Source organism: Paramisgurnus dabryanus, chromosome 9 (genome assembly GCF_030506205.2).
Source record: "Paramisgurnus dabryanus chromosome 9, PD_genome_1.1, whole genome shotgun sequence".
In the NCBI taxonomy this organism is placed as follows: Eukaryota; Metazoa; Chordata; class Actinopteri; order Cypriniformes; family Cobitidae; genus Paramisgurnus; species Paramisgurnus dabryanus.
The window spans coordinates 11,722,793-11,749,193 of NC_133345.1; the positions used below are offsets into that span (position 1 = coordinate 11,722,793).

General features: G+C 39.6%; 1 protein-coding gene across 1 annotated transcript; it reads left to right on the forward strand.

Moving 5' to 3' along the window:
- The first annotated feature begins 4,390 nt into the window (after positions 1-4,390).
- On the forward strand, positions 4,391-10,657 carry LOC135769433 (extracellular calcium-sensing receptor-like). Its single transcript, XM_065278746.2, has 6 exons — positions 4,391-4,602; positions 4,986-5,274; positions 5,364-6,107; positions 6,208-6,435; positions 6,808-6,931; positions 9,759-10,657. The coding sequence occupies exons 1-6, from the start codon at positions 4,391-4,393 to the stop codon at positions 10,655-10,657; spliced, it is 2,496 nt and encodes an 831-aa protein (XP_065134818.2).
- The last annotated feature ends 15,744 nt before the right edge of the window (positions 10,658-26,401 follow it).

Consider the following 26,401-nt stretch of genomic DNA (forward strand, 5'->3'; position numbering starts at 1 on the left):
CAACGGCGAGGTAAGGCTTCTTCTTTTTCTTCGGAGCAGCGAGAGGTTCGCGCTGAAGGAGAAAATAATGAGCTCCTGACGATTGAACCGCGCTTATATAAGGACGTGCGCATCCCGCGCGCGGGTTCAAACGTCATTGGTCTGTACTTTGTACAGACGTTAACCAATAGGCTTCAGTCACGGAGTAAACAGGAGTTTCCCCCCCATAGCGTCAGCTAACTGACGCAATGCGAAGTGAACCGTATTGAAAGGGAACCACAGATCTATTAGTTTTGTAATGTACTAGTTTTTGTTTCATGTGTAAAATCCCTGTAATTTCAGTGATTTTGGACATTAAGGGGAATTTTTTTTTCAGCATTATATTGTTACCATAGATACAACCATAAACTTCACATACCCACCACCTCAGTTTTAAATTAATGGCTCTTTGGAATGACATTAAGTGGGACCTAGGCTGTTACAGTATGTTTAATTGCAGTTTTTTTTTCACATGTGCAGTTTGTTGTTCATATTAAGCTGCAACTCATTTTACATTTACTTTTTCAAATTAAATAAAATTCATATAATAATTTCTGAACATAGCATTGCATTTTTTTTTAAAAAATTAGTTTTTGACTTAAAACAGTTGCATATTAAACTTAAATTTAGCTTATCCTTCCTATTTTGTTGTTTTTTGGGGGGCGTGTTAGAGTCAGATTCTGTTAGGTGGTCCTCAGAAAAATATTGGAAGATGAAGTGGTCTTTGGGCTGAAAAAGTTTGAGAAACACTGATGTAGACATTTATCTTTTGTTTCTATCATAAATATTCGTTAAGTTACAGTTCATTTTTCTGACGTGTTTCTGAAAGGACTTCACTGAGGGAGAGAGAACAAAACGCGCATCATGTTTATTTTCTTAATTTTGCAAAAAGCACAACATGCTGTTTTTATTGGGAGTGGACAGAAAAAAACTAGACAATTTAACGTTTTAAATGATGTATAAATCATATCTGTATGTCCAAAATCAGCAGAGTTATCTAAATCTCTTTGAGGAGTGATTGAAAAATAAAGAGTTTGTGGCGCCCGCGCCGCAGCCGACCCCAGAGTGTTAATCAGAACAGTTTCAGAAACTGTTAGGCCTTATGGCACCAGGGGTGGCAAAAAACGTAGGACTTTTCCCTGAAGGCGAGCCCTTTCCAAAATTACTCGCACTTGCCTTCGTGCTCTGGCTATATAGAAAACAGATGTTCTGGGACCGAAAGTTGTCAAGTCACTCTAACAACGGCCCATCTTTGTGCATGGCACATACATTGCCTAGAGCAGGGGTGTCCAATCCTGCTCCTGGGGGGCCGGTGTATCTGCAGAGTTTTATTCCAACCCTAATCAAACACACCTGATCCAGCTAATCAAGGTCTTACTAAGCAGACTAGATACTTTGAGGCAGGTGTGTTGAGGGAAGTTTTAGCTAAACTCTGCAGGACACCAGCCCTCCAGGACCTACTTTGGACACCCCTGGCCTAGAGTTTCTATCAGTCTTTCTAGCCTGAAGTCGATCTGATTACAAGTCACTAATGACGCATTGTCTTCTTTGGTTGTAACATTGGACCTGGATGCTATGGCACAGCCGTGTCCAAGGCTACTCCTGTATCCCTTTCCCCTCGTTGCACTGCTCCTGGGAGTTATGCAAAGAATTCCGGGAGGACAACTGGAGATGCCTCTGAGACAGTGGGCAGAGAGGCAAACCTCGTTTTAACCGAACCAGCGCTGCTAATGTGCTGAGGATGTGCAGGGGTGTATTGCTGTGTCTGCTGACGTGGCTTCGGACTGGCTGGTGCTTGTAGAGGAGGGAGGAAAGGGCAACCGGATGGGACCGGCGGCACTATCCAACAACGACTAGGCAGGGGTGGATTGGACGGAACCAGCAGTAAAGACAAGGGGAGGAAAATGTCCAAAGCACAGTCCGAGCAGATGCCGAGAACTCCAGGGACTGTTATTGGCTCACCCTCAGCGGCAGGGAGAGTGACGTTTTAATGACATCCCCAGCAGCTCCTGTAGCGAAAAACTGGAAGCTCTGGTCACGCAACCTGGTCAGGGGAACATCCGGGGTTTTTTCGGCAACGCTGGGCTCCGAGGGTAGCTCTGGCTCTTAGGTCGCATTGCTGGGTTCTCTGCCTGCGGTAGGCAGGAGTTCCATGGAGGATGAATGCCGTCTGGTCTCTAGGGGTGGAGTGAGGCTGGCGGCAGAATGGTGGATGTTGCTCGTGCTTGCAGAGGAGGAGGGTAAGGGCGGCCAGGCAGAACCAGCAGCGCTATCCTCCAACCACAGGGAAGGGGTGTGCTGGACGGGACCAGCTGTTGTGATGACAGGGGAGGAAAAATCTGTAAGCTAAGCCAGCTCTCACTCCACGATGGTGGCAAAATGTCTGTTGTAAAGTCCATAGTAAACGTGCGGTCTCCCTCCTCCAAACCGAGTCTTTCATATAACAAAAGAATCCATAATGTAAACTAAAACGAATCTGATCTTTCGGAAAACAAAAAACTCTAATTTGTAACACGGAGGGGGACACTTACATGCCACAACTGTTTGGTCTGATCTTCTGTCACAGTTCTCCAACATTATCCACCTGTTTCGTGACATAAATGTGGGCACCGCCATCTTTGAGCTTTCCTGTTTATGACTTCCAGTGAGCCACTAAAGCTAATGGTAGTCTATTGCGAAAGACACAAGTGTGCCGTTTTGACTGACTGTTTAATATTTATTATGAAATCCAGGAAGACCGACATAATTTGTTCAGTTAGGTGTTGCCATAATAGCTAATTCAAACGCAGTAAATCTCTACAAAACATTTGATATAACCACAATCCATGCACAAGAACTGAATGTGTATGTGGTGCACATGCCCTCATGATTTGTATTTACAAATCCATCCAGCAAAACCTTATATAGAAACCGCCAGTAAACAATAAAAACAATAATAAGTTTAAAAACTTATAAACTAATATAAACTTTATAAACTAATATTATGCTGATAAAAATATGTTGATTTAGCTGATTTATTTATTCTGCTACTATATATTATTACAAAAATGCGATTAGTACAGAATATATAAGACATAATCTGCTTAGCAAATGTTTATAATAGTTCGTAATGTGTTTGCATGTACTTTTGTTATGTTTTAAATGAAAAAAAAAATAATACTTTAAAAGGTAAGCAAATAATTTCATAAGCTCATGTCTCCACCTGCTTGAGTGAGAAAGATACTGCTGACTGTGTCGGACCATGTGATTGACGTGTCGCCATAAACAAGTCCATAAAAATTGCTGTTTAAAAAAACCTCACACCAGAGGGACAGTTGTGACGTTTTAAACCAGCCCCTGAAAAGTTAAAAACACAAAGTCTTGGTAAATTCCATGTACAAACACTCGACTGACTTTCCCATTGTAAAGATACTGGTTTGTCTCTTTGCTTATATATTTGCGCATTGAAGACCCACCATCAACAACACGAAATTATTGAATATATCTTCATATCATACTATACTTGTATCTTTTGCATGTTTATCCTCTTCCTCTTTTCTAATCTGTGCACCTGATGGCTAAGGCTAGACTGTTTCTCGTCTGTAATGTTTTATAGATTAGACATCTGTAAGAGTTGCTCCCATGGACCCGTTCCACTCACACTCCACCCCTTCTTCGCACACTTTGTCGTGGTAGTGGACAGCAAGTTTATTTTTTTGTCAATGACATCTGAATTAGGTAAACTCCCTTATAGTGGAATCTTAAACATAATGTTGAGAGCGCAGAAGACTCGAAAAAACCTATCCCTACACAGACACCTGAGAAAGGGTGCACGCTTTATTTTTAAAGGACAGAGATTCCAGAGTAAACCAGCTTTATTTTTTCGGGTGTTTCAGTTTTGAATTGTTTCATCAATTAGGCACTAGATGCTGCTTTCTTGATATACTGACTTGTAAAAGGCTTGTAATGCAGACATTGCAAGTGTCTGTTGTGATGTATTAAAATTTCAGAAAGCAGACAGTTTAACTGCATATTCAACCACAATGCACGCTCTCTGTTTAAAACACTGTGTGACAGCTGATGTAATAAGGATAATCTGTTTAGAAATGCCTTGATCAGCCCTGATATCATTGCAATTGGCTTGGGACATCCCTACTAACAGTCTAAAAAGAAAGAAAAAAACAATCTGTCTGTGCAACAAATTAAAATTTGAAAAATAAAATGATTATAGAATACAAGTACACAGACACTATTCCACCCCTTCATGACTTGGTTCATGATATCCCCTTTGAGAAAACTGCCTACGTATCGTTCATGCATATTAACTGTCTATAAAAATAGAGACATTACTGGGTCAATCACATTTGAGCTGCAGGTGAGCTCAGTCTTGGGGATGTTCTTTTTTCTAAACACGCTCCTGCTTTTTCATCATCTTCTATCTGCAGAGGCAGAAAACACTATTTGCCAAATGATGGGAGACCCTACATACCCAGTGTTTTCTAAGGATGGAGAATTTAATATTGGAGCAATTTTTCCAATCCACAGCAAAGAAACATTACCTTCATTTAAATTCACACAGAAACCTCAGCCTCTATCATGCTCTAGGTTTGCTACATTAAGAACTATGCTATAAACGGAAACACTTTACAGTAAGGTTGTATTTGTTAACGTCTGTAACATGACAATAACAATATTTCTACAGCATTTATTCATCTTAAGTCATGTTAATTTCAGCATTTACTAAAACATTTAAAACGTTGCATCGGTTAACATTAGTTAACGAACAAAGAACTAACATGAACAACTTTACAGGTATTAACTTACATTAACAAAGATTAATAAATGCTGAAATGTATATTGCTCTTATATGATGTTAGTTAATGGATGGTCTAATGTTAACTAATACAACCTTATTATAAAGTGTTACCCTAAAATACTAATGTAATTAATGCTCATGTTTTTAGTCTTCTGTTTTAATGTTTTTACAGTGTGAATCTAAGAGATTTTCGGCTGGCTCAAATCATGATATTTGCAATTGAGGAGATTAACAAAAATATGTATTTACTTCCAAATGTTTCTATTGGCTACAAAATCTATGATACTTGTGGTTCAAGACTGTCTTCTATGAGTGCAATTATGGCAGTGATGAATGTCCAGGACATTGCAGCAAGAGAAAAATGCATTGGAAAGTCTCCTATACATGCTATTATAGGAGAAACAGAGTCTGCCACAACAATGTTTCTTTCTAGAACCACAGGACCATTTAAAATTCCAGTGGTAAGAGGCAATTAGAGTAAAAGTTGTAAATAAAAGTAAAATTGCTAAAGACTGACAACTGACTTTTAATTGACTGTTTTCTTTTTCAGATAAGTCACTCAGCATCGTGTGAGTGTCTCAGTAATAGGAAAGATTACCCTTCTTTCTTCAGGACTATTGCTAGTGATTATCACCGAAGCAGAGCACTTGCACTTTTGGTCAAGCACTTAGGCTGGACTTGGGTTGGAGCTGTGAACAGTGACAATGATTATGGAAACTATGGAATGGCCACATTTTTGAATACAGCACAGGAGGAGGGAATTTGTTTAGAGTACTCTGTGAAATTTTACAGAACAGATTTGGAAAAACTCCAAAAAGTGGTAAACACAATGAAAGATGGCACAGCAAAAGTAATTGTTGTATTTGTTTCATTGCTTGAAATGGAATTACTAATTGAGCAACTAAGTATCCAAAACATCACAGGCCTCCAAATGATTGGAGTATTTGGATGGATAACTGTAAATAATAACATCAATCCAAACACTTTTCATGTGATGAGAGGGTCACTAACCTTTGCAGTACGAAAAATAAATGTTCAAGGGTTTGGAGATTATGCTACAAAATCATTCTGGGAAACTGATTTTCCATGCTCACCTAGAGATCAATTTGAATTAAATTGCAGCAGATTTCAGGATCTACTTGAGCTGAAAACTTACAATGAAGATATGTCTGAATATAGATATTTAAGTAATGTCTACAACGCAGTATATGCTGTGGCTCATGCACTACACAGTCTGCTGAAGTGCACAGGACAAGAAGGTTGTGAAAAAGCCCTGACAATACAACCACAACAGGTAAACAAGAATAAAGAGAATATTGGATAAATTCATACCTGTTTTAGTTTGACTTTATGTTCAACTGCTTCAATAATCATGTTCCAAATCTTTTTATTAGGTGGTTGAGGCTCTGAAAAGGGTAAATTTCAGTGTAAACTTTGGAGATCAGGTGTGGTTTGACAACAATGGTGGTGTAGTGGCCCAGTATGAAATTGTGAATTGGCAGCAGGTCTCAGATGGATCATTTCACTTTAAACCAGTGGGTTACTATGATGCTTCACTGCCCCCAGACCAGCGTTTTGTACTAAACACTGAAAACATAATCTGGGCTGGAGGACAGTTGGAGGTAAATAACCTGTTTAACTGATAAGGCTTGTTTAAACTGCGGAAACATAATATAATGACAAAAAACTCTTTTGCATTGAATGTTAAGGAAAGACATTATTAGATTTGTCCAAAAAAATCTAAAACTCTTTTAAGCATTCAGAAAACAGGGATAGACAAGGAATTTGAAACAGGCAAAAATACTTCATGATATTTGCCATTATACTATGTTGATATTTTTATTTAAAAAAATCTGAAAATAAATCAGGCAATATTGACTTCTAAATCTATTTTCTAATTGTTTTTTTTTTTTTTTTAGTCTGCAGTATCTTAATCACATGTATTTAGGAGCTTTATAGGAAATGTAAAAAAATATTTTGTACGATTTATGTAGAAGCCAAGGTCTGTGTGCAGTGAGAGTTGTCATCCAGGCACTAGAAAGGCTACACAAAAAGGAAGACCTATCTGCTGTTATGACTGTATTCCATGTGCAGATGGAGAAATCAGTAATGAGACAGGTAAACGTCTGCTCATCTCACAGATCTAAAGAAAACTGGTCAGTTGCTCTTTTTGTGTCCCTTTCAAAAGCACTATACACTGAGTTACCCCGGATTTCCACCGACTGCGGAACGGCTGCGGATCCGCTGCGGAACGGCTGCGGATCCGCTGCGGAACGGCGGCGGAGTCAATCGGTTTCCATTCAAGTCAATGTGTGTATTTCCACTGACTGCGCTCCGAATCCGTCACGGCTCCGGCCATCCGCAGCCCTCCGGCACAAATACGCAGAGCTTCTATTTTTGACGGATGCCAGACAGCTCCGCAGGGCGGAGCCATGACTTTATCGCGTGATCATACCTGAATTCACGAGAACTCGTGTTTTTTTATTAATTATTTGCAATACAAACATTACAAACACACACAAATAAAGTCATTAATACAGAAACAACAAATAATAGACAGGAACAGAGCCAGAGGGAGTTTTAAATAAATACATTAAAGATAGAGCATATATAAATGTTTTAGCCGCCTTCTTATTTTTGAATTTTGGATGGATTTGATGTACTGCTCTGTCTACGCGGGATCTCGTGTTGTGATCTGGGCTGGTTTGTAAAAACGTCATAATTCAACAGCATAATGGGCAGAGACAGAACTAGGTATCGCACGATCATCACGTGAATTTGCGAGACCTCATGGGTCCTCGTCACTTCAGCACGCAGCCGCTCTGCAACAAAAACGGAACTGGTTGGTATTGGCGGACGGCAGAGTGCGGAGACGTAACACAGGGGAGCTGATCTGCAGCCGCTCCGCAGTCGGTGGAAATCCGGGGTTATGAAATGACACATTGGGAACACGGCAGCAGCTTGCGCTCATGTGAAATCTTTGGGTGTGTCTCAATCATCTTCCTAGCTCTCAAGGTCATGAATCATTATACCATCTAAACAGGTAAGGGCACTGAAAGGATTTTGAGATTGAGATAGCCCTTTAAATGGCCAACTGGTTCAAGACCTGCAACTGCCGAGGCGGTGCGGCGTCTTTGGTTGTGGGGCTGGCAAATGGAGTTAGTTGAGGGACTTGAGATGGCTGTTCTCAACCATTTGTCTTCATTGAGTTTCTATGGCCACGACCAGTTGCACGTGCATTATTGTTTGACAAGTCAGACTTTTTATCACATGTCTCACGGTTAAAAATCCCTGTCTTCCGAGGCAGTACGGCAACTTCAGTCGAAAGGACGCGCAAATCAGGAGGTCGTGCCTGTGTATGCTTGCACACAATGGGTGTTTGCAAGCGTATAAGGCCAATCATCTTAGTGAATATGCTTAGAGCGAGGTGGTAGACCCTAGTTGCTGTCGAAGAAAGATCTTTTTCTGAAGGCTGTCAAAGAGACGGCTATTGGCCACTTTATGGCAGCTATGGTAGCCTTGGAGAAGAGCTTATGGCCTTATCTTTCTGGTATTAAAGATATGGATAAAAATGTTTTAGATTCCCCCATTTTGTCTGCCACAAAATCAGATAAGACATATCTAAGGGCTGTCATTATTGCTTGCAAGAAAACGGCCAATAAATCTGAAGTTCACACTGGGTATTGGAGGGCGCCCCTGTTCGGGAACAGAAAACATCTGCTCTCCCAAATAACCTTCAGGGAATCAATACGCTAAATCTTGCTGTCTATGACACATCAGGATGCCCCAGTTTATCAGTCTCTACCTGAAAACATTGTAGAACTAGTAAATCAGTTTTAAAATACTGTTGTAAAATAGTTTGACTGGACTTGAATAGGAGACCCTGCTGTCCAGTTGCTTCAGGACATCAAACTCACACCTGAAGTCAAGAGGTGTGTGAAACATTGATTCCCTTAGTAAAGTTTTTCCACTAGTGAAAAAACGACCAAACGTGACACAAAGGTTGTTACATACTATAAAGATAGGCTTGGGTGTTAGAAAAAGAGGTGTTATCTCTGGTGAAGAAAAGGGCCATACAGTATGTTGCCCCCTAGAGAGTAAGGCCAGGTTATACAGTCGATTCTCCATAGTTCCCAAGAATGTTGGAGTTTAGAGGTTCATTTTAGATCTCAGACATCTTACCATTCTTTGGGGAGATGCAGATTCAGTATTGGCCATTTCTATTATTGTGGCCAGTACCAGATCCAAAAACAGGTTTGCGGCAACATCCAACATGATTCTTTTTGATCTGCTGCAGATTACAGTGGTGGCTTAAAACCAAGTGGTTTTCCCCAAAAGGGAAATCTGTTTCAAATGATCAGGGTTATGTGCTGATGCCTTCATTCCCTATTTATATGGAAAAGTGTCAGGATCCAGATCAAGGTCCTGACACTATGGGTGCAATGTCATAGGGTAATAATAATAATCTAGAGATGTTAGCTGTACTGAAAACATTGAAGAACTTCCACATAGTTCTCAGAGACCATCATGTTCTGGTGATAACAGACAATATGTCAGTGGTCTTGTATATGAATCATCACTAGCATCTTTTTTCCATAACTACATGTGCCTGTAGCACTTGCTTCATGTTTCAAAGTTGGCATTCTCTGTTTATGCTTCCCTTTTATACCTTCTGGTTTTGCCATCACTTCATCACTCCGCACCTTTATAAGGACTTGGAATAGTTGCACAAAGATTTCACAAAAGCGCATGCTGCTGGTGTGTTCCCAATGTGTCATTTCATGATGCAGCATCTTGTTCCCTTTGTCAGGGAATCATTGTAACATACGTAGCCAAAACGTTCTCTTTCTACTGTTTAGATTGATATTTCTTATCAATGAAGTTCACAAATGGAATAATTTAAAAATGTCTCTAATTCTATAATAATCACAATCTTTTCTTCCAGATTCAAATAACTGCCAACAGTGTCCAGGGGAATATTGGTCTAATACTGAGAACACTGAATGTGTGTTAAAGGCTGTAGAGTTTCTGTCATTCACAGAAGTTATGGGTATAGTGTTAGTCTTTTTCTCTCTTTTTGGAGTAGGAATAACGTTACTGGTGGCCATTCTGTTTTACAGTAAAAAGGACACTCCTATAGTAAAAGCCAACAACTCAGAGCTGAGCTTCCTGTTGCTCTTCTCATTGATTCTGTGTTTTCTCTGTTCACTTACTTTCATTGGTCGCCCCACTGAGTGGTCCTGTATGTTGCGTCACACAGCATTTGGGATCACTTTTGTCCTCTGTATCTCTTGTGTTCTGGGGAAAACTATAGTGGTGTTAATGGCATTCAAGGCCACACTTCCAGGAAGTAATATCATGAAATGGTTTGGCCCTATACAACAGAGACTCAGTGTTCTTGCCTTTACACTTATACAAGTTCTTATCTGTGTGCTTTGGCTAACAATATCTCCTCCTTTTCCCTATAAAAATATGAAATATTATGATGAGCAGATCATTCTTGAATGCAGTCTGGGATCTATTATAGGCTTCTCTGCTGTGTTGGGTTATATTGGTTTTCTGGCAGTCTTTTGCTTCATTCTAGCTTTTCTGGCTCGGACGCTGCCTGATAACTTTAATGAAGCTAAATTTATCACATTTAGTATGCTCATATTCTGTGCTGTATGGATCACATTTATCCCATCTTATGTCAGCTCTCCTGGAAAATTTACTGTGGCTGTGGAGATATTTGCTATTTTATCATCAAGCTATGGTTTATTATTCTGCATATTTGCACCAAAATGTTATATCATCCTGTTTAAGCCTGAACAAAATACAAAACAACATTTGATGGGAAAAACATAAACAATAATGAGAAAAAAGTGACATGGTAACATTGTTGTGCAATATATCTAGAAAAGTGCTTACCACCCCTCTTCCTGAAGATCTACCCTCCTGCATACTTTAGATCCAAACTTGCTTCAGCACACCTGGCTTAAATGTTTAAGTAGCCATGAAAAGCTTGATTAGCAGGTTCAGGAGTGTTTGATTGGGGTTGGATGTGAACTCTGCAGGAAAGTAGATATCCAGAAACAGGGGTCGTGACCACTGATCTAGAACAAGAATAAAATATTGAAAATGCAACTGTGTAAGTTATATCAATAAATAGTGGCACCACCAAAAGCTTTCATAAATTCAAACAACATTTTTTAACTATGTGCATGTGTGAATACACTTTTGCATGATGCTTCCAGCTTAAATGGAATAACTTTAAATAAAACCAGTTATATTAGAAAAGAAAATGATTGACTCTCTGACATAAGAAGTTATGATGTTGTCAGAAGGAAAGGGATAAGCATAAAAAATGAGAATAAAACAACAACAAAAAAATGTTTGAAGAAATCTTAAAAGTTTAAGGCAACCAGCTTGAGGACATGTTATTTTGCTCAACATTAGAAATAAACACTGGAACAGATACAGTTCTAGCAAACTGAACTGCTGGCGCCTCAGTAGTCTCCAGCTTTGCGCCTTAGAACTTGTCCCCTGTGTGTGGAGTATCCTTTTTGGTTCCCTTGTTTTGGATTAATAAATACTAAGATATGCTTTGATCCTGCCTTGCTGAGACATTTCTGTATTCTGTATTCTGGACAGATTAAGCGGGATGTAGCGCATTTATGGTAATTTTACCCACTAGATGGGGCCCTTGCAGCAAAAACTCTTTCGGAGTTCAATACAGTGCTTTATACTGTAACACACATTGTACATTTCATTAAGACTTGTCCTATAAATTGTTTGCCCTATAACAAATCGTAAGTTTCATAATGTCCAAGTTCCAAAGCAACATGCGCTGCCTAGATGTAGGGATGCTTTGAGAACACCTCAGCATGAATGCATCTGAAGCACATATGTAAATCAATCCAATAGAAAGGACAGATATGCGGAATTGATGTATGAGCTAGGAAGTATAAAAGGGCATCTGGGGACTAAAACTTTATCGCCTTTATCAAGCGTGTTGTGTTGTGTTTTGGTCAAGTGTTTCTCATCATGTCAGGGAAGTTTAACCATTGTGTTTCTCCTTGCCCTTGCTTTCCTTTGGGCAAGGATACACATGATCTGTGTGTGATATGTTTAGGAGAGGAGCACACATGGTCAGCATTTGAGAGAGCTGGCAAAAGGTTGCCATTGCCCACACTTTGATCTTGTCTATTGAAAGCAAGCACAGGCATTTAGGTGATATCTCCCTCTCCGTAGTCAGATCCCTGGGGCTGATGGGAAGTAGCACCCCCAACCTTTAACTTCATACAGGGCACAGCAAAAAGTGAGCATTGTCTACCAATAGCAGAATAAAGCTGGGCCTATAATTTTTTAATCAAAACAGTTTCAGAACCTGTTATGCCTTATAGCAGCAGGAGCCAATGTCATTCCATCAGTCTGCTTAATATGAGGCCCATTCAGTGGTATCAGAAAACCTAGGACTTTTCCCTCATGGCGAGCCCTTTCCACATGATCAAAGTTACGTGCACCTGCTTTCAGGCTCTATATTCAGGCTATATGGAAAACACTTGTTCTTGGACCCCAAGGTTGTCAAGTCAATATAACAATGGATAAGTCTCTCGTACGCTAGAGAGTGATTATAGAAGGCCAACTGCTTTAGAACCACTGGATGGCCCATCTTCGTGCATGGCACATACATTGCCTAGAGTTAGTAGCAATCTTTTTAGCCCTAAAACAAGTCCTGCCCTACCTCAGGTCTCAACATGTACTGGTTTACACAGACAATATGGCAGTGGTGGCTTACATATTTCACCAAGGGGGATTACACTCACCATGCCTTTCCAAGCTAATGTGGCCTGTCCTTCTGTGGGCTCAGGTCAGGCTGCTCTTGCTCAGAGCAGTTTATGTCCATGGGTAACTAAATCTGGGGGCAGATGCCCTGTTGGGGCAGGGTCCCATGCCGGGGGAATGGAGACATCATCCAAAGGTGGTGTAGCAGATTTGGAATAGATAGCTGAAGTCGATCTGAATGCAAGTCACTAAATTACGGATTGTCCTCTTTGGTTGTCCCATTGGGCCTGAATGACAAGTCTTTGTGTCATTGTGTATGGATAAGACAGTCAAATTACTTAGTCATGTTGTCAATATAACAGTTTACTCTGGAGGTATGTTCAGATGTTAGCTTTGGCTAAAGTTTTGGTGACAAAAAATGTAAATTGTAGGGTACACCTTAGTGTATGTGGGAGTATGATTGCAAGAGACATGTCATGAGTCTGGTCTTCTCTGTCTCTCTCTCTCTCTCTCTCTCTCTCTCTCTCTCTCTCTCTCTCTCTCTCTCTCTCTCTCTCACACACACACACACACACCACATTTGCTTGTTAAATAATTATTATTGTGCTCTCTCTCCTCTCTCACCTGTCAGCTATTGCAATCAGCACTCGCGCTGATCAGCTTTACACCTGTTTCTACTCTGCTCTTAGCGTTTTTTCCCTTTATCTGGTGGTTGTTTAGATTGACTCTATGTCGGTTTAATGTACATGTCACCCATTTCATCTGCTGCTACATCTTGTCCAGATAAAGAAGTACTCACCTTATTCTTGTCTTGTTTGTCCGGAACAGTCCTGCCTCAGAGTTTTTATCGTTCCCTGCTGCATTTGCTGCTGATTGTAACCATCCCGACTGTGTAATCTACCCCAGTGATTCAAGCCTGCTCCAAGGGAGTTCTGTTCATTTTCTCTTCACGACAGAGTCCTATTCTAATTTTCTCTTTACCCAGTACTATGTCGTTGCTTTTAATACAGACTAACTTTGTTATCTATTGTTTCATTAAAGACAGTATTTCTGTCATCTCTGCGTTTGGACCCTTCTTTTACATTGTGACAGAAAAATGTAACCAGCATGGATCCAGCAGAAGAGAAGTTCATTCTAGATGTGGTTGAATTACAGGGAGCTATGCTTGGCAGAAATGAGGAGCAGCTGGCCGCTATCCTCCGTTGGCCTGGCCACTCTGCTTCTGGTCTCGCTCTCATTGACTCAGGAGCCGAGGGCAATTTCATCGATGAGGGTTGGGCTCATCAACACAAGATTCCATTGGTCGATCTGACTGATGCTGCATCGATTTTTGCCCTGGATGGCAGAGGGCTCAGCTCAGTTCGCCGTGTTACTAGTCCAGTTAATCTTACCATTTCCGGCAATCATCAAAAGACAGTCATCATGTTTTTCAATCTCCCAATACCCCCATTTTGTTAGGACATCTCTGTCTTATCCACCATAATACTCAGATTAACTGGGTCAAAGGGGCTGTTCAATCATGGAATTTGTCGTCATACTAATTGTTTGGTTTCTGCTGTCACTCCTGTTTCCTCTATTTCTGTTTTTCAGAAGGAGCCTGATGATTTGTCTGGAGTCCCGGAGGAGTAACATGATTTGCGGGTGGTCTTCAGTCATTCTTGGACGGTTTCTCTACCGCCTCACCGTCCCTATGATTGCTCCCTTGAACTTCTTCCTAACACCACGCCCCCCATGGTAGACTATAATCTCTCTCGGCACCTGGACTAGAGACTCTGGAGAGATACCTCACAGAGTCTCTTGATGCGGGATCATTGTTCCCTCTTCGTCTCCTGCTGGCACTGGGTTTTTTTCTTTGTGAAGAAGAGGAATGGGTCCTTGCGTCCTTGTATCAATTATTGTGGTCTGAACGACATAACTGTCAAGAATCGCTATCCCTTGCCTCTTATGTCATCTGCTTTTGAGATCTTACAGGGAGAAAGATATTCACTAAGTTAGACTTGCACAACACCTATCATTAAGTGCGCATCAAGGAGGGGGACGAGTGGAAGACCATGTTTAACACCACTGTCGGTCACTTTAAATATAGAGTTCTACCGTTCGGATGGGTCAACGCCCCCTCTGTCTTTCAGGCTTTAGGGAACGATGTCTTGAGAGACATGCTGAACGTTTTCGTGTTCGTTTATTTGGACAACATTAAAATTTTATCTCCGTCTTCTCAGGTACATGTCCAACACGTTCGCCGGGTCCTGCAGCATTTACTAGAGAATCACCTTTTTTTTAAAACTGAGAAGTGTCTTTCATGCTCAGTCAGTTACGTTTCTCGGCTCAGCCGTTTCTGGGGAGGGGATTTGTATGGACCCTTGCAAGGTCCAGGCAGTTCTAGATTGGGCGGTCCCCGATTCTCGAGACGCGCTTCAGAGGTTTCTGGTGTTTGCAAATTTCTACCTGCACTTTATTTAAGGCTTTAGCCTTGTTGCCGCTCCCTTCACTGCTCTCACGTCATCCAAGACCAGGTTTTCTTGGTCAAAGGCTGCTCAGGATGCGTTTGACCATCTGAAGAGGCTTTTTAATTTCCGCACCCATCCTGATCACCCCTGATCCTGAGCGCCAGTTTATCGTTGAAGTTGATGCCGCTGACATTGGTAGTGGTGCTGTCTTGAAGGGTGCCTAGACCAATGAGAGGATCTTACCTCAGCACTGTGTGGTCGGGCAGCCATCTGGGGAGTGGAACAGGCTGTTAAACGTACACTTTCGCACATCACGAGACGTCTCTGCGCTCCAGAGGGAAGGTTATATGTACCTGAGGCCATCCGCCCGACGGTCCTTCGCTGGGGTCATTCTTCTAGATTAGTCGCCCACCCCAGGTGAGAGGCACGCTAGCCACTATTTGTCAGAGATTTTGGTGGCCAACTTGTGAGTGCGATATTCATCGGCTTGTAGCTGCTTGTTCTATTTGTGCTCAGACTAAGCCTAATAACAACCCTCCGGCAGGTCTCCTCAGACCTCTCCCTATTTCCTCGCGTCCTTGGTCTCATATTGCGGTGGACTTCATAACTGGGCTTCCCCCTTCAGCTGGTTATATGGTTGTTCTCACCGTCATGGACCGTTTTTCTAAGGCTGCACATTTTATTCCGCTTCCTAAGTTACTGTCGGCTCAGGAGACCGTGCAGATTGGTTGATCACGTTTTTAAGATCCGTGGTTTTCCCTCAGACATTGTGTCTGACAGAGTAAGTTCACCTCTCAGTTCTGGTGGGAATTCTGTCTTCAGATTGGGGCTTCCCTCAATCTGGCGTCAGGGTTCCACCCCCCAAAATAATGGGCAAGCCGATAGGACCAATCAGATTCTGGGTCGCATGTTGCGTAGTCTTACCTCTTAGAGTCCTGCATCTTGGTGCAATCAGTTACCCTGGGGGGAATATGCTCAAAATTCTCTCCCTTCGTCTGCTACTGGGTTATCTCCGTTTGAGGGTTGCCTCGGTTACCAGCTGCCTGTTTTCTCCACACAAGTCTATGGTCTATGGTCTCAGTCCCATCTGTTGAGGCTTTCATTCAGAGATGTAAACGTACCTGGAGGAGAGTGAGATCCACTTTGTGTCAGACTAGGGAACGTACTCGCAGAGCCACTAATCGCTGAAGAGTAAGATCAGAGGTGTAAAGAGTAGCTGAAAGCCATACTTGAGTAAAAGTACAAATTCCTTACTGTAAAAATTACTCCACTACAAGTTACAAGTCACCAATTTAAATACGACTTGAGTAAAAGTATTAAAGTAACCCAATTTAAAAGTACTCAAGTATTTTTACTCATACTGAATGTTGGCTCAAAGATGCACTTGTCCTCAACACAAAGAGACATTGTAGGTCTGGGCAGTGAAAACTAAGAAAGTTTATTCATGAGGTTTTATTTCCTAATATAGAAAAGAAATCAAACACCTCAAAACTTTGACCTGGCAGAACAAACACAGATTAAACATAGTCATAGTCTTTTGACTCAAATTTAATTTAGTTTTAGTCATATTTTTGTCATCTGAATTGATTTAGTTTTAGTCTAATTTTATTCAACTAAATGCCATGAGATTTTAGTCTAGAAATCTACATTAAATTTAAACGCATTTCATTTTAGTCTAGTGTCATTGTGTACTTGAATGTGCCATGCTGAAAAATATATAGCCTAACTTTGTGATATAAATATATGGTAACACTTTACAATAAGGTTCATTAGTTAACATTAGTTAGCTACATTAGTTAACATGAACTAATAATGAACTGCACTTATACAGCATTTATTCATCTTTGTTAATGTTAATTTCAACAATTACTAATACTTTATTAAAATCTTGTTAACATTAGTTAATGCACTCTGAACTAACATGAACAAACAATTAAAGCTTAAATTTTTATTAACTAACATTAACAAAGATGAAAAAATAATGTAACAAATGTATTTCTCATGGTTTGTTCAAGTTGGTTAATACATTAACTACTGTTAACTAATGAACCTTATTGTAAAGTGTTACCAAATATTCTTATATAGGCCTATCCATTATTTAAAAATTCCAGTAAACTAAAGTTACACTAACAGAAATATGATAATGCATATTAAAAACGTGAAGTTGTTCATTTGAAAGATTAATTGTAAACACATGTAGTACGTAACACCACTCTCTCACATTAAGTGCACTATTTCTTCCGTCATGCATCCCTCTTTACAGTAAATACATTACAGCATACTTGATTAAATGTGAAGACAGTGAAATTGTACACTTATTATCAATCTTATAATGTACTTAAGGTACTCAGGCAATCAGTACAGGACATCGCTGGTTTATTTTGGCTTATATAGTAAGTTATATCAAGTTATGTAACTTAACAGCTCAGGTTAGCTGATAAAGTAGCATCAGAGTATATAAACATTTGTGCTTGCCTTTGAGTTGCGGGATGACCCTCCTGCAATCGCGCATTAGAGCCCTGCAAGCCCGACGGGGCCCGACAGGCTAAGCCCATTTGGGCCGGGCTCGGGCCGTTTTTTTTTTTTTACAGACCGGGCTCGGGTCGGGCTCGGGCTTATTTTAGCGTCTCTTCTCATTGTGTGTGTGTGTTTGCGTGTGTAGCAGAGACAGCGCGCATCTGAGGCTTTGTTTACATTAATGCGTTTGTCCTTTAAAACGTTACTTTTGCTACGTTTATGCCTTTCATTTACACACCACCGCTTTCATCCCTCATAAACGGATTCGTTCGCAAAAGCTGCAGACCCTGTTTTAGTTTGAGAACTCAGACGTTGCGCTGCAGTGTAAATGAACGTAAATGGCGTCTTATGTAAATGAACAGCTCATGTTAATGTGACAGCGCATCATTTTCAAAGTAAAAATAATTTTTATTCAGGTAAATGGAGGTTTGCAACGGAGGTTTTGCCAAAAATAGTAAACATCTACCAACCAGCTATTATAAACGCTACATCAGATTGTTTTATGTATCCTTATAGAGAATGTCTGTTTTATATTTATGTTTGAGTATTTGGGTTTGAATATTGTTGTAATGTTGTTTATGTTTTGTTTAAATTTAGTTAGCTTAATACGAAAGAGAGACTGTAATTTTAAACGCCATATAGGGCGTAAAGGTCAATTTGAAGGTAGAATTGTAATGGGTCAGACATTATTTCCGAGTTTAATTTAAGTTTTTCTTGCTACTTTAAAATAAATTTCGTTTCATATAATTTGTCTCTTAATTTTAATTGATGTTTTGTTGATAAGTTTTGTGACTATAAATTAATAAAACAAAAAATCAACATCATATTAATATTTAATGCTCGTTTAGCCGATTGCGCTTTTTGCCATTTCTGTGTTAGCGGAGGACGTGCACGGACCTCGCACACTTTTAAAAATTAACGTCATACTAATTTTTATTTATTAATTGCACACTGAACAGCGACAGGTAAGGGAAGGGAAGTTATTTAGTGCTTTCTGAAGAATACAGTCAGTTCGTACAAAAATTTTCAAATGGACTATAAGATCATAAATATGAACTGTGAACAATGAGCTATTATAACTCCCTACATTAAAGCAATAAGCATTTCTGTAGGCTAAAGCTATACTTCACCTCTTATTATGTTTGAGAACGCGTCCGAGAGAGAGAGAGCGTGCATCAAAGAGCGCGCGCGTCAGAGAGAGAGCTTAAAAGTAATTGATATTGGTCTCGGGTCAGGTCGGGTTCGGGCTGAAAAAATTGCAGGCATTGTCGGGCTGGGGTCGGGTAGGGCTTGAACACGTCGGGTCAGGGCCGGGTTAGGGCTGGAGATTTAAGCCCGTGCAGGGCTCTATCGCGCATCACTTTTGTTTTGATTGTAGCATCACATGTTTAATAAAGGGTCCCTTGACTGAAGCAAATGTGATATGCATCCATATGTTTGCTCTTTATCTCTTCTCTCAGACCAGATGCGAACTTTTCTCTACAGTTTATGACATACGCAGCACGCAGATGTCCCGCTACGGTGGCTCAACGCAAGCCATACAGCGTTTGACATCAAAGTACCGCGAGACCAGACTTCTCCATATGCATTTGATTCGCTCTCGCAGTACTTTGATTTCATACGATTGCTCTGCGCAGCGCCAAATGGAAGTCCCTCAGTTGTGTGTCTGCGTGTAATCTCGCGACCACAGATTCTATCCATCATCACCCTCTGACACTTTCGTCTCGTTTTTATTTGACGAATAAACAATGTAGCGAGTAACGTTAAGTGTCATTTCAAATGTAGTGGAGTAAAGAGTACAAATACCCAATCAAAAATGTAATTGAGTAGAGAGTAAAAGTTGCTTATATTTTTGATACTCAGTACAAGTACAAAGTAGCCCAAAAAATACTTAAGTACAGTAACGAAGTACATTTACTCAAGTACTTTACACCTCTGCGTAAGATGATCTAGATATATCTGCGGCCAACGGGTGTGGTTGTCCACCCATAATCTCCCCATTACGGAGACATCTCGCAAACTATTGCCTAGTTTCGTCTGACTTTTTCTATTGTTATGGTCATCAGTCCTGTCGCTGTTAAACTTAGACTGACCGGTCAGTTGCGCCATGTTCACCCTGTCTTTTATGCGTCCTGCATCCACCAGTTTTTGATGGAATGGGAGGGGTACGGTCCTGAGGACGTCCTGAACCGCTCACTGATTCATGACTTCTACCAATCCCGTCAGCCCTCCCCCTGAGCGCATAAAGGCGCTCGTTGAGGGAGGGGTACTGTCATGGTCTCTCTCTCTCTCTCTCTCTCTCTTTCACACACACACACACACCCCTCATTTCCTTATTAAAGTATTATTTTTACGCTCTCTCTCCCTTTCTCCTCTCTCACCTGTTAGCTATTGCAATCAGCACTTGCTCTGATCAGCTTTACACCTGTTTCCACTCCGCTTTTAGAATTGACTCTTTGTTGGGTTATTGTACATGTCACGTTTAATCCGCTGCGACATCTTGTCTAGATAAAGAATTACTCACCTAATTCTTGTCTTGTTTGTAAGGAACAGTCCTGCCTCAGAGTTTTTACCGTACCCTGCTGCATTTGCTGCTGAACGTAACCATCCCGACTGTGTAATCTACCACAGTGCTTCAAGCCTGCTTCAAGCGATTTTTGTTCACGACAAGAGTCCGATCCTAATTTTCTCGTTACCCAGTACTTTGTGCTTTTACTACAGACTGCCTTTGTTATCTATTGTTTCATTAATTCCTGTCATCTCTGCCTTTGGATCCTTCTTTTACATTGTGACAAGACTGGACAAGATTCACATCATGCTTTTACTATTTGTACTGTAATTTGTTGACAGACCATGCCATTGTGATACAGAAAGGAAAAGATAGCACTGCATAGCACAAAGAAAAAAACTAAAGTAGAAATGTGAACATAGGACAATCTCCTTAGGAATAACTGTATGTATAGTGCTGTAGGAATTACACATATGCACATTGCCTTTAGTACACACCTGCGTATCTTAAAGAAACACTATGTAGTTTCCATGTAAAAATGACTTACAGCTCCCCCATGTGGTTGAAAAGCGCAACAGTGCCTGGTATCAGACACTCTTCTGCAGGCAGGGGGAGGAGCAGGGCTGTGTTTCCTACCCTCCACCGCCACTTTCAGAGTGTGCTTGTAGCAGCTAGGAGGCTGCTCAGGTTGGAGCAACAGTACAATTTGTCCAGTTAAAAGTTGTTCTATCACTGAAATAATTTTAAAGACATTATTTAAAGGTAAAAAAACTACAGTGTTGCTTTAATATTTAAGACTACAGTGTACTTTCATGCACATTATTTTCCATTCATTATTTAATACTACAGTTTACATCTTTATCTCTTTTTACTTTTACTTTTATATTTTTTTTCTCATATTTTTATTGTTTACTTGCATTCCATTCCTTTTATAGCTATATTTATGTATATTGTTCAACTGTGTTGTTTACTTTAATAATTGCACTGTCCTTGGAGCGGACCTGACTCACATTTCACTGGTGATTATATATGCTCTATATAATTGTGTACGTGACAAATAATAAATATTGAATCTTGATACAATAATGTGAAGATTGAACATGTAGTTTTGAGTATTTAAATTCTGATCTGAGAAATGTACCAAAGTGACTGAAAAAACCTGTAATAGACTATGGGCCAGATTTACTAACAGCTTGCACCAGCACAAACCATAATTTTGGTGTTAACGTTTAACATTGACGTCATTCAATGGGGAAGTAGAGTGCTGTAGTCCAAACAGGCCATTCACTGTAGGCTTTGAAAGGAGACTTCTGTTAAAGAAAATATATTGCCTGGCAGTGAACTTTGAGATTTATCATTTTGCAGGTATTATTTATGCTCTAACAGCAACATTAAACACTAACTTTGAAGTTTGAAAATGGGATCAGGGAGAATGTGACCTTTAAGTCACTGATATAAGTCTACAAAACCCATACTAATCATGTTTTCACAAGACTTGTCAAAACAGAATCTAGTAGTCTAGAGTTTTTTCTTTCATTCAATCATTCTGCCTACTCGTTCACATTAAACAATATGGGGCGGTTTCCTGGACAGGGATCAGCCTCCTCAATGGTAAAGATCGAAAACTGTTCCAGACGCGTTCATACTTACCTGTGAGAAAAGACAAAAATATGAATAAATGTTTCACAAACAGAACTGTGGTATACTAACAACGTTACCTTTAAAATGTTTTATGAGTGAAGGGCCGTCCGTCAGTACTCACGAAGAGAAATTCAAACTTGCGTGGGAAACGTTTGTGCTAAACGATGACAAAACCCAAATATGAATTATTTTTCCAATTAAAGATCTGTGGTGTACTCACAACATAATAAGTGAATAAAAAAAGAATCTGGCAATATTACCTATAAAAGGTTTTATGAGTAAATGACAGTTTAATTGAAAACAGATAGCCAGTCAGTTAGTCCTTTCTGAGAGAGATTTAAACTTGCCAAGAAAATCGTTTGTGCTAAACAGTAAAAAAAACACATAAATATGAATTAATTTTCCATTTACATAACTGTGGTGTACTCAACATAATAAATTATTGAATAAATGTGGTGGCGTTATGTTTAAAAGGTTTTATGAGTGAAGGGCCTTATGTCAGTACTTACTGACAGAAATTCAAACTTGCACGGGAAATGTTTGTGCTAAACAGTAAGAAAACACACAAATATTAATTTATTTTTTCGCTTACATAACTGTGGTGTATCACAACATAATAAATGAATGAATAACCGTGGTAACATTACCTTTAAACAGACAAACAGACAGACAGTCAGTCAACGTTAGTCCTTAATTTACTGAGATACAAAACACATAAATATTAATTAATTTTACAGTTACAGAACTGTGGTGTACTCAATGCAAGGCAAGGCAGGCAAGGCAAGTTTATTTGTATAGCACATTTCATACACAGAGGTCATTCAAAGTGCTTTACACAGAAATGAGAAAACAATATATAAAAAAGAAAAAGAAAAAGTAAAAATAAGATTTACACGATAAGATCACAATAAAGACAAAGATACATGAGAATTTAAAATAACAATTAAAGAAAATAAATGTGATTTTAATAAAACAGTTTAAAATGTTAAAAAGAATAAAACAGGAGTAAAAGTGACTTGAGTTAAAGGTGCAGTCAGTGTGAAGCAGCACAGTGCTCATTCAGTAAATGCAGAGTTAAACAGATGTGTTTTTAATCTAGATTTAAAAGTGTTTACTGTTGAAGCACATCTGATCTCTTCTGGAAGTTGATTCCAGCTAGAGGTGGCATAAAAGCTAAATGCTGACGCACCTTGTTTTGAGTGAACCCTTGGTATTTCTAACTGACCGGATCCTAATGATCTGAGTAATCTGTTAGGTTTATATTCAGTTAGCATATCTGTCATGTATTTGGGTCCTAAGCCATGAAGTGATTTATAAACGAGTAACAATACTTTAAAATCTATTCTAAATGTAACAGGAAGCCAGTGTAAGGACCTGAGGACTGGAGTGATGTGCTCAGATTTTTTGGTTCTGGTCAGAATTCTGGCAGCAGCGTTCTGTATGAGCTGCAGCTGTCTAATGGTCTTTTTGGGGATCCCCGTAAGGAGTCCATTGCAGTAATCCACCCTGCTGGTGATGAAAGCATGAACAAGTTTCTCTAAGTCCTGTCTTGAGACAAAACATCTAATTCTGGCAATATTTCTGAGATGGTAGTAAGCTGATTTGCTTATCGCTTTCACGTGACTACTGAAATTAAGGTCAGACTCTAAAATTACACCAAGATTTCTGACTTGATTTTGTGTCTTTAGACCCCTAGAGTCAAGGTATGTGTTAACTTTGAGAGTTTCATCTTTATTTCCAAATACAATGACTTCGGTTTTGTCTTTGTTTAACTGGAGGAAGTTTTGACGCATCCAACAGTTAATTTCATCAATGCATTTACATAGAGAGTCAATGGGGCTGTAGTCATTGGGTGACAGGGCTAAGTATATCTGGGTGTCATCTGCATAGCTGTGGTAAGCAATTTGGTTCTTTTTCATTATTTGACCAAGTGGGAGCATATACAAATTAAACAGAAGCGGTGCAAGAATTGAACCCTGTGGGACTCCACATGTCATGGATGTCCACTCAGATTTATGGTTACCTATGTTCACATAGTAACCTCTTCCTTGTAGGTATGTTTTAAACCATTTGAGAACCATCCCAGAGAGCCCTACCCAGTTTTCCAGTCTATGTAAGAGTATGATGTGATCTACTGTGTCAAAGGCAGCACTAAGATCTAGTAGCACCAGCACTGATATTTTACCTGAATCAGAGTTTAAGCGAATATCATTTATTATCTTTATGAGCACTGTCTCTGTGCTGTGATGCTGACGGAAACCAGATTGAAAGTTGTCCAGATAGCCATTTGAGTTTAAGAATTTGTTCAGCTGATTGAAAACAACCTTTTCAACGATCTTGCTTATAAACGGAAGATTTGAGATAGGTCTGTAGTTGCTAAGTATGGTTTTGTCTAGGTTACTCTTTTTTAGGAGAGGCTTTACAACTGCTGTTTTTAATGACTCTGGAAAAGTGCCTGTGATCAGAGAGGTGTTTACTATTTTTAAGAGGTCAGTTTCTAAGCAGTTAAGCACCTTTTTGAGAAAAGATGTGGGGAGAGTGTCAAGGCTGCAAGTTGATGCTTTAAGATGTTGTACTGTTTCTTCCAAGGTTTTTATATCAATTATGTCAAATTCTGAGAGAATGGCTAATTTCTGAGGTTGTTGCAATGATATCTGACTGACCACAGTACAATTTGAGGTCGTATTGATTGCCATTCTGATATTACTGATCTTCTCAGAGAAAAACTTAGCAAACTCATTGCATTTGTTGTCAGAGAGCATTTCACTAGGAACTTGATTTGGGGGGTTTGTTAGTCTCTCTACAGTAGCAAAAAGAGTGCGAGTGTGGTTTATGTTGTTATTTATAATATTGGAGAAGAAGGTCTGTCTAGCTGTGCCTAGTTCTACATTGAAAGCACGAAGACTGTCCTTATAGATGCTATAATGTACTTCAAGTTTTGTTTTCCGCCACATACGTTCAGCTTTTCTGCATGTTCTTTTCATGTGCTGTACTGCTGTTGTGTTTCTCCAGGGTGCTCTACGTCTGCCAGTAAATGCACATTTATCTGCTGATAAAAATGAGTCTGGGGCAATACTGCTGTGTCAATGTCGCGTTGTCTCGTTGTATGTACAACATTACACAAATTACTGTAACCGAGTCAGTATTAAAATAAGGAGTCACGACAAACAGCATCTTTTTAAAGTTTAAAGATGCTTTAGAAAAGGAAGGAGTCTGAGGCAATATTGCTGTGTCAATGTTGCGTTCTCTCGTGGTAACATCACACAAATTACTGTAACCAAGTCAGTATTAAAATGAAGAGTCACGACAAACAACATGTTTTTAAAGTTTAAAGATGCTTTTAAAAGGTTGAAGTAGTTTGCAGTGCTTACCTGTTAGTGCTTCATGTCTGTGTCCTGGCTGTTGCTGCTCTGTGAAACTCTGTGAGAGATGTGGGGGAGGGGCGTGTGTCAAAATTAAAGCACATTATTGGCTTCAGGTGTGTGTGAGGGAGAATGGGTGATTCAGTTATTCATACTTATTCGGTTTAAGTTAATTTTAATGTAGTACTTATTTGGTTTAAGTTATGGTTAATCATTTGCAGTTTTTGAGTTATAAAAACATATCACAGTTTTTATTTAGTGAAACTAACTTTTTTTAAATAAGTTAAATAAACTTATTTCATTTAGCCCTTGTGCATCCTTGAGGACATTTTTGGCTTTTTCAGTTTTGTTTTTTTGATAACTTTGCCTGCGTTAATGCTAACTGCATAAAATTTGCCACAGGTGTGTATTTTTATTGGAATTTTAATATTTCACCTTCATTTCCTTTAAAAAATAGTTTTTCTACTAGGTACACAAAATACTTCCTCTCATGACCTTTTAGACAAAAATGTCCCCATTGAAACCCATTAAAACTGCTATTTTTAATCCCAGTGCCATTCAACTATAAAATGATGCAATCTTTGTGAACAGGCTTTCATTCTGTTGGCAAGGCTTCAAATTTTAAATATTTACTATTTTTTACCAAATGGTGCCATTTTTTTTAGGTTTGGCATATAAAGCAAATTATCGCTTTATTGTTGTTTTCTGCTATTCTCGGCTTAGTATATTATAGAGCCAATTAGATATATTATGAAGCTATAATTGTGTGGGTGTGTTGGTATGGCTGTCAGAGTGTGGTTTGTATGTGTGTACTGAAAATTTTATGTGTGTGTGTGTACCTGGAAATTTCACGTTGTGGTGACCAATTGTCCCCACAAAGATAGGAATACCAGTATTTTTGTGACCTTGTGGGGACATTTTGAGGTCCCCATGAGAAAAAAGGCTTATAAATCAAACAGAATGATGTTTCTTGAAAATGTGAAGTAGTAGAAGGGTTTCTGTGATGGTTGGGGTTAGGGAATGGGGTAGGTTAGGGGAATAGAATATACAGTTTGTATGGTACAAAATGCATTACGTCTATAAAATGTCCCCACAAAACATGGAAACCAGAATGTGTGTGTGTGTGTGTGTGTGTGTGTGTGTGTGTGTGTGTGTGTGTGTGTGTGTGTGTGTGTGTGTGTGTGTGTGTGTGTGTGTGTGTGTGTGTGTGAATGAAAAAAAAATATTGTACTGGAAATCACAAGACTACAACCGCTGCAAAGGAGGTGTCGTTTTTTTCATTAAAAACAACAGTGGCATTGTGTAAACAAACCAGCATTTGAAGGGTTAAAATTCTGAAAATGGATTT

Coding starts and splice junctions, on each gene's coding strand:
- LOC135769433 (XM_065278746.2), top strand. CDS start 4,391: ATGTTCTTTTTTCTAAACACGCTCCTGCTTTTTCATCATCTTCTATCT. Junction 4,603..4,985: donor CAGCCTCTATCATGCTCTAG/GTTTGCTACATT, acceptor ATGTTTTTACAG/TGTGAATCTAAGAGATTTTC. Junction 6,932..9,758: donor AGAAATCAGTAATGAGACAG/GTAAACGTCTGC, acceptor CTTTTCTTCCAG/ATTCAAATAACTGCCAACAG.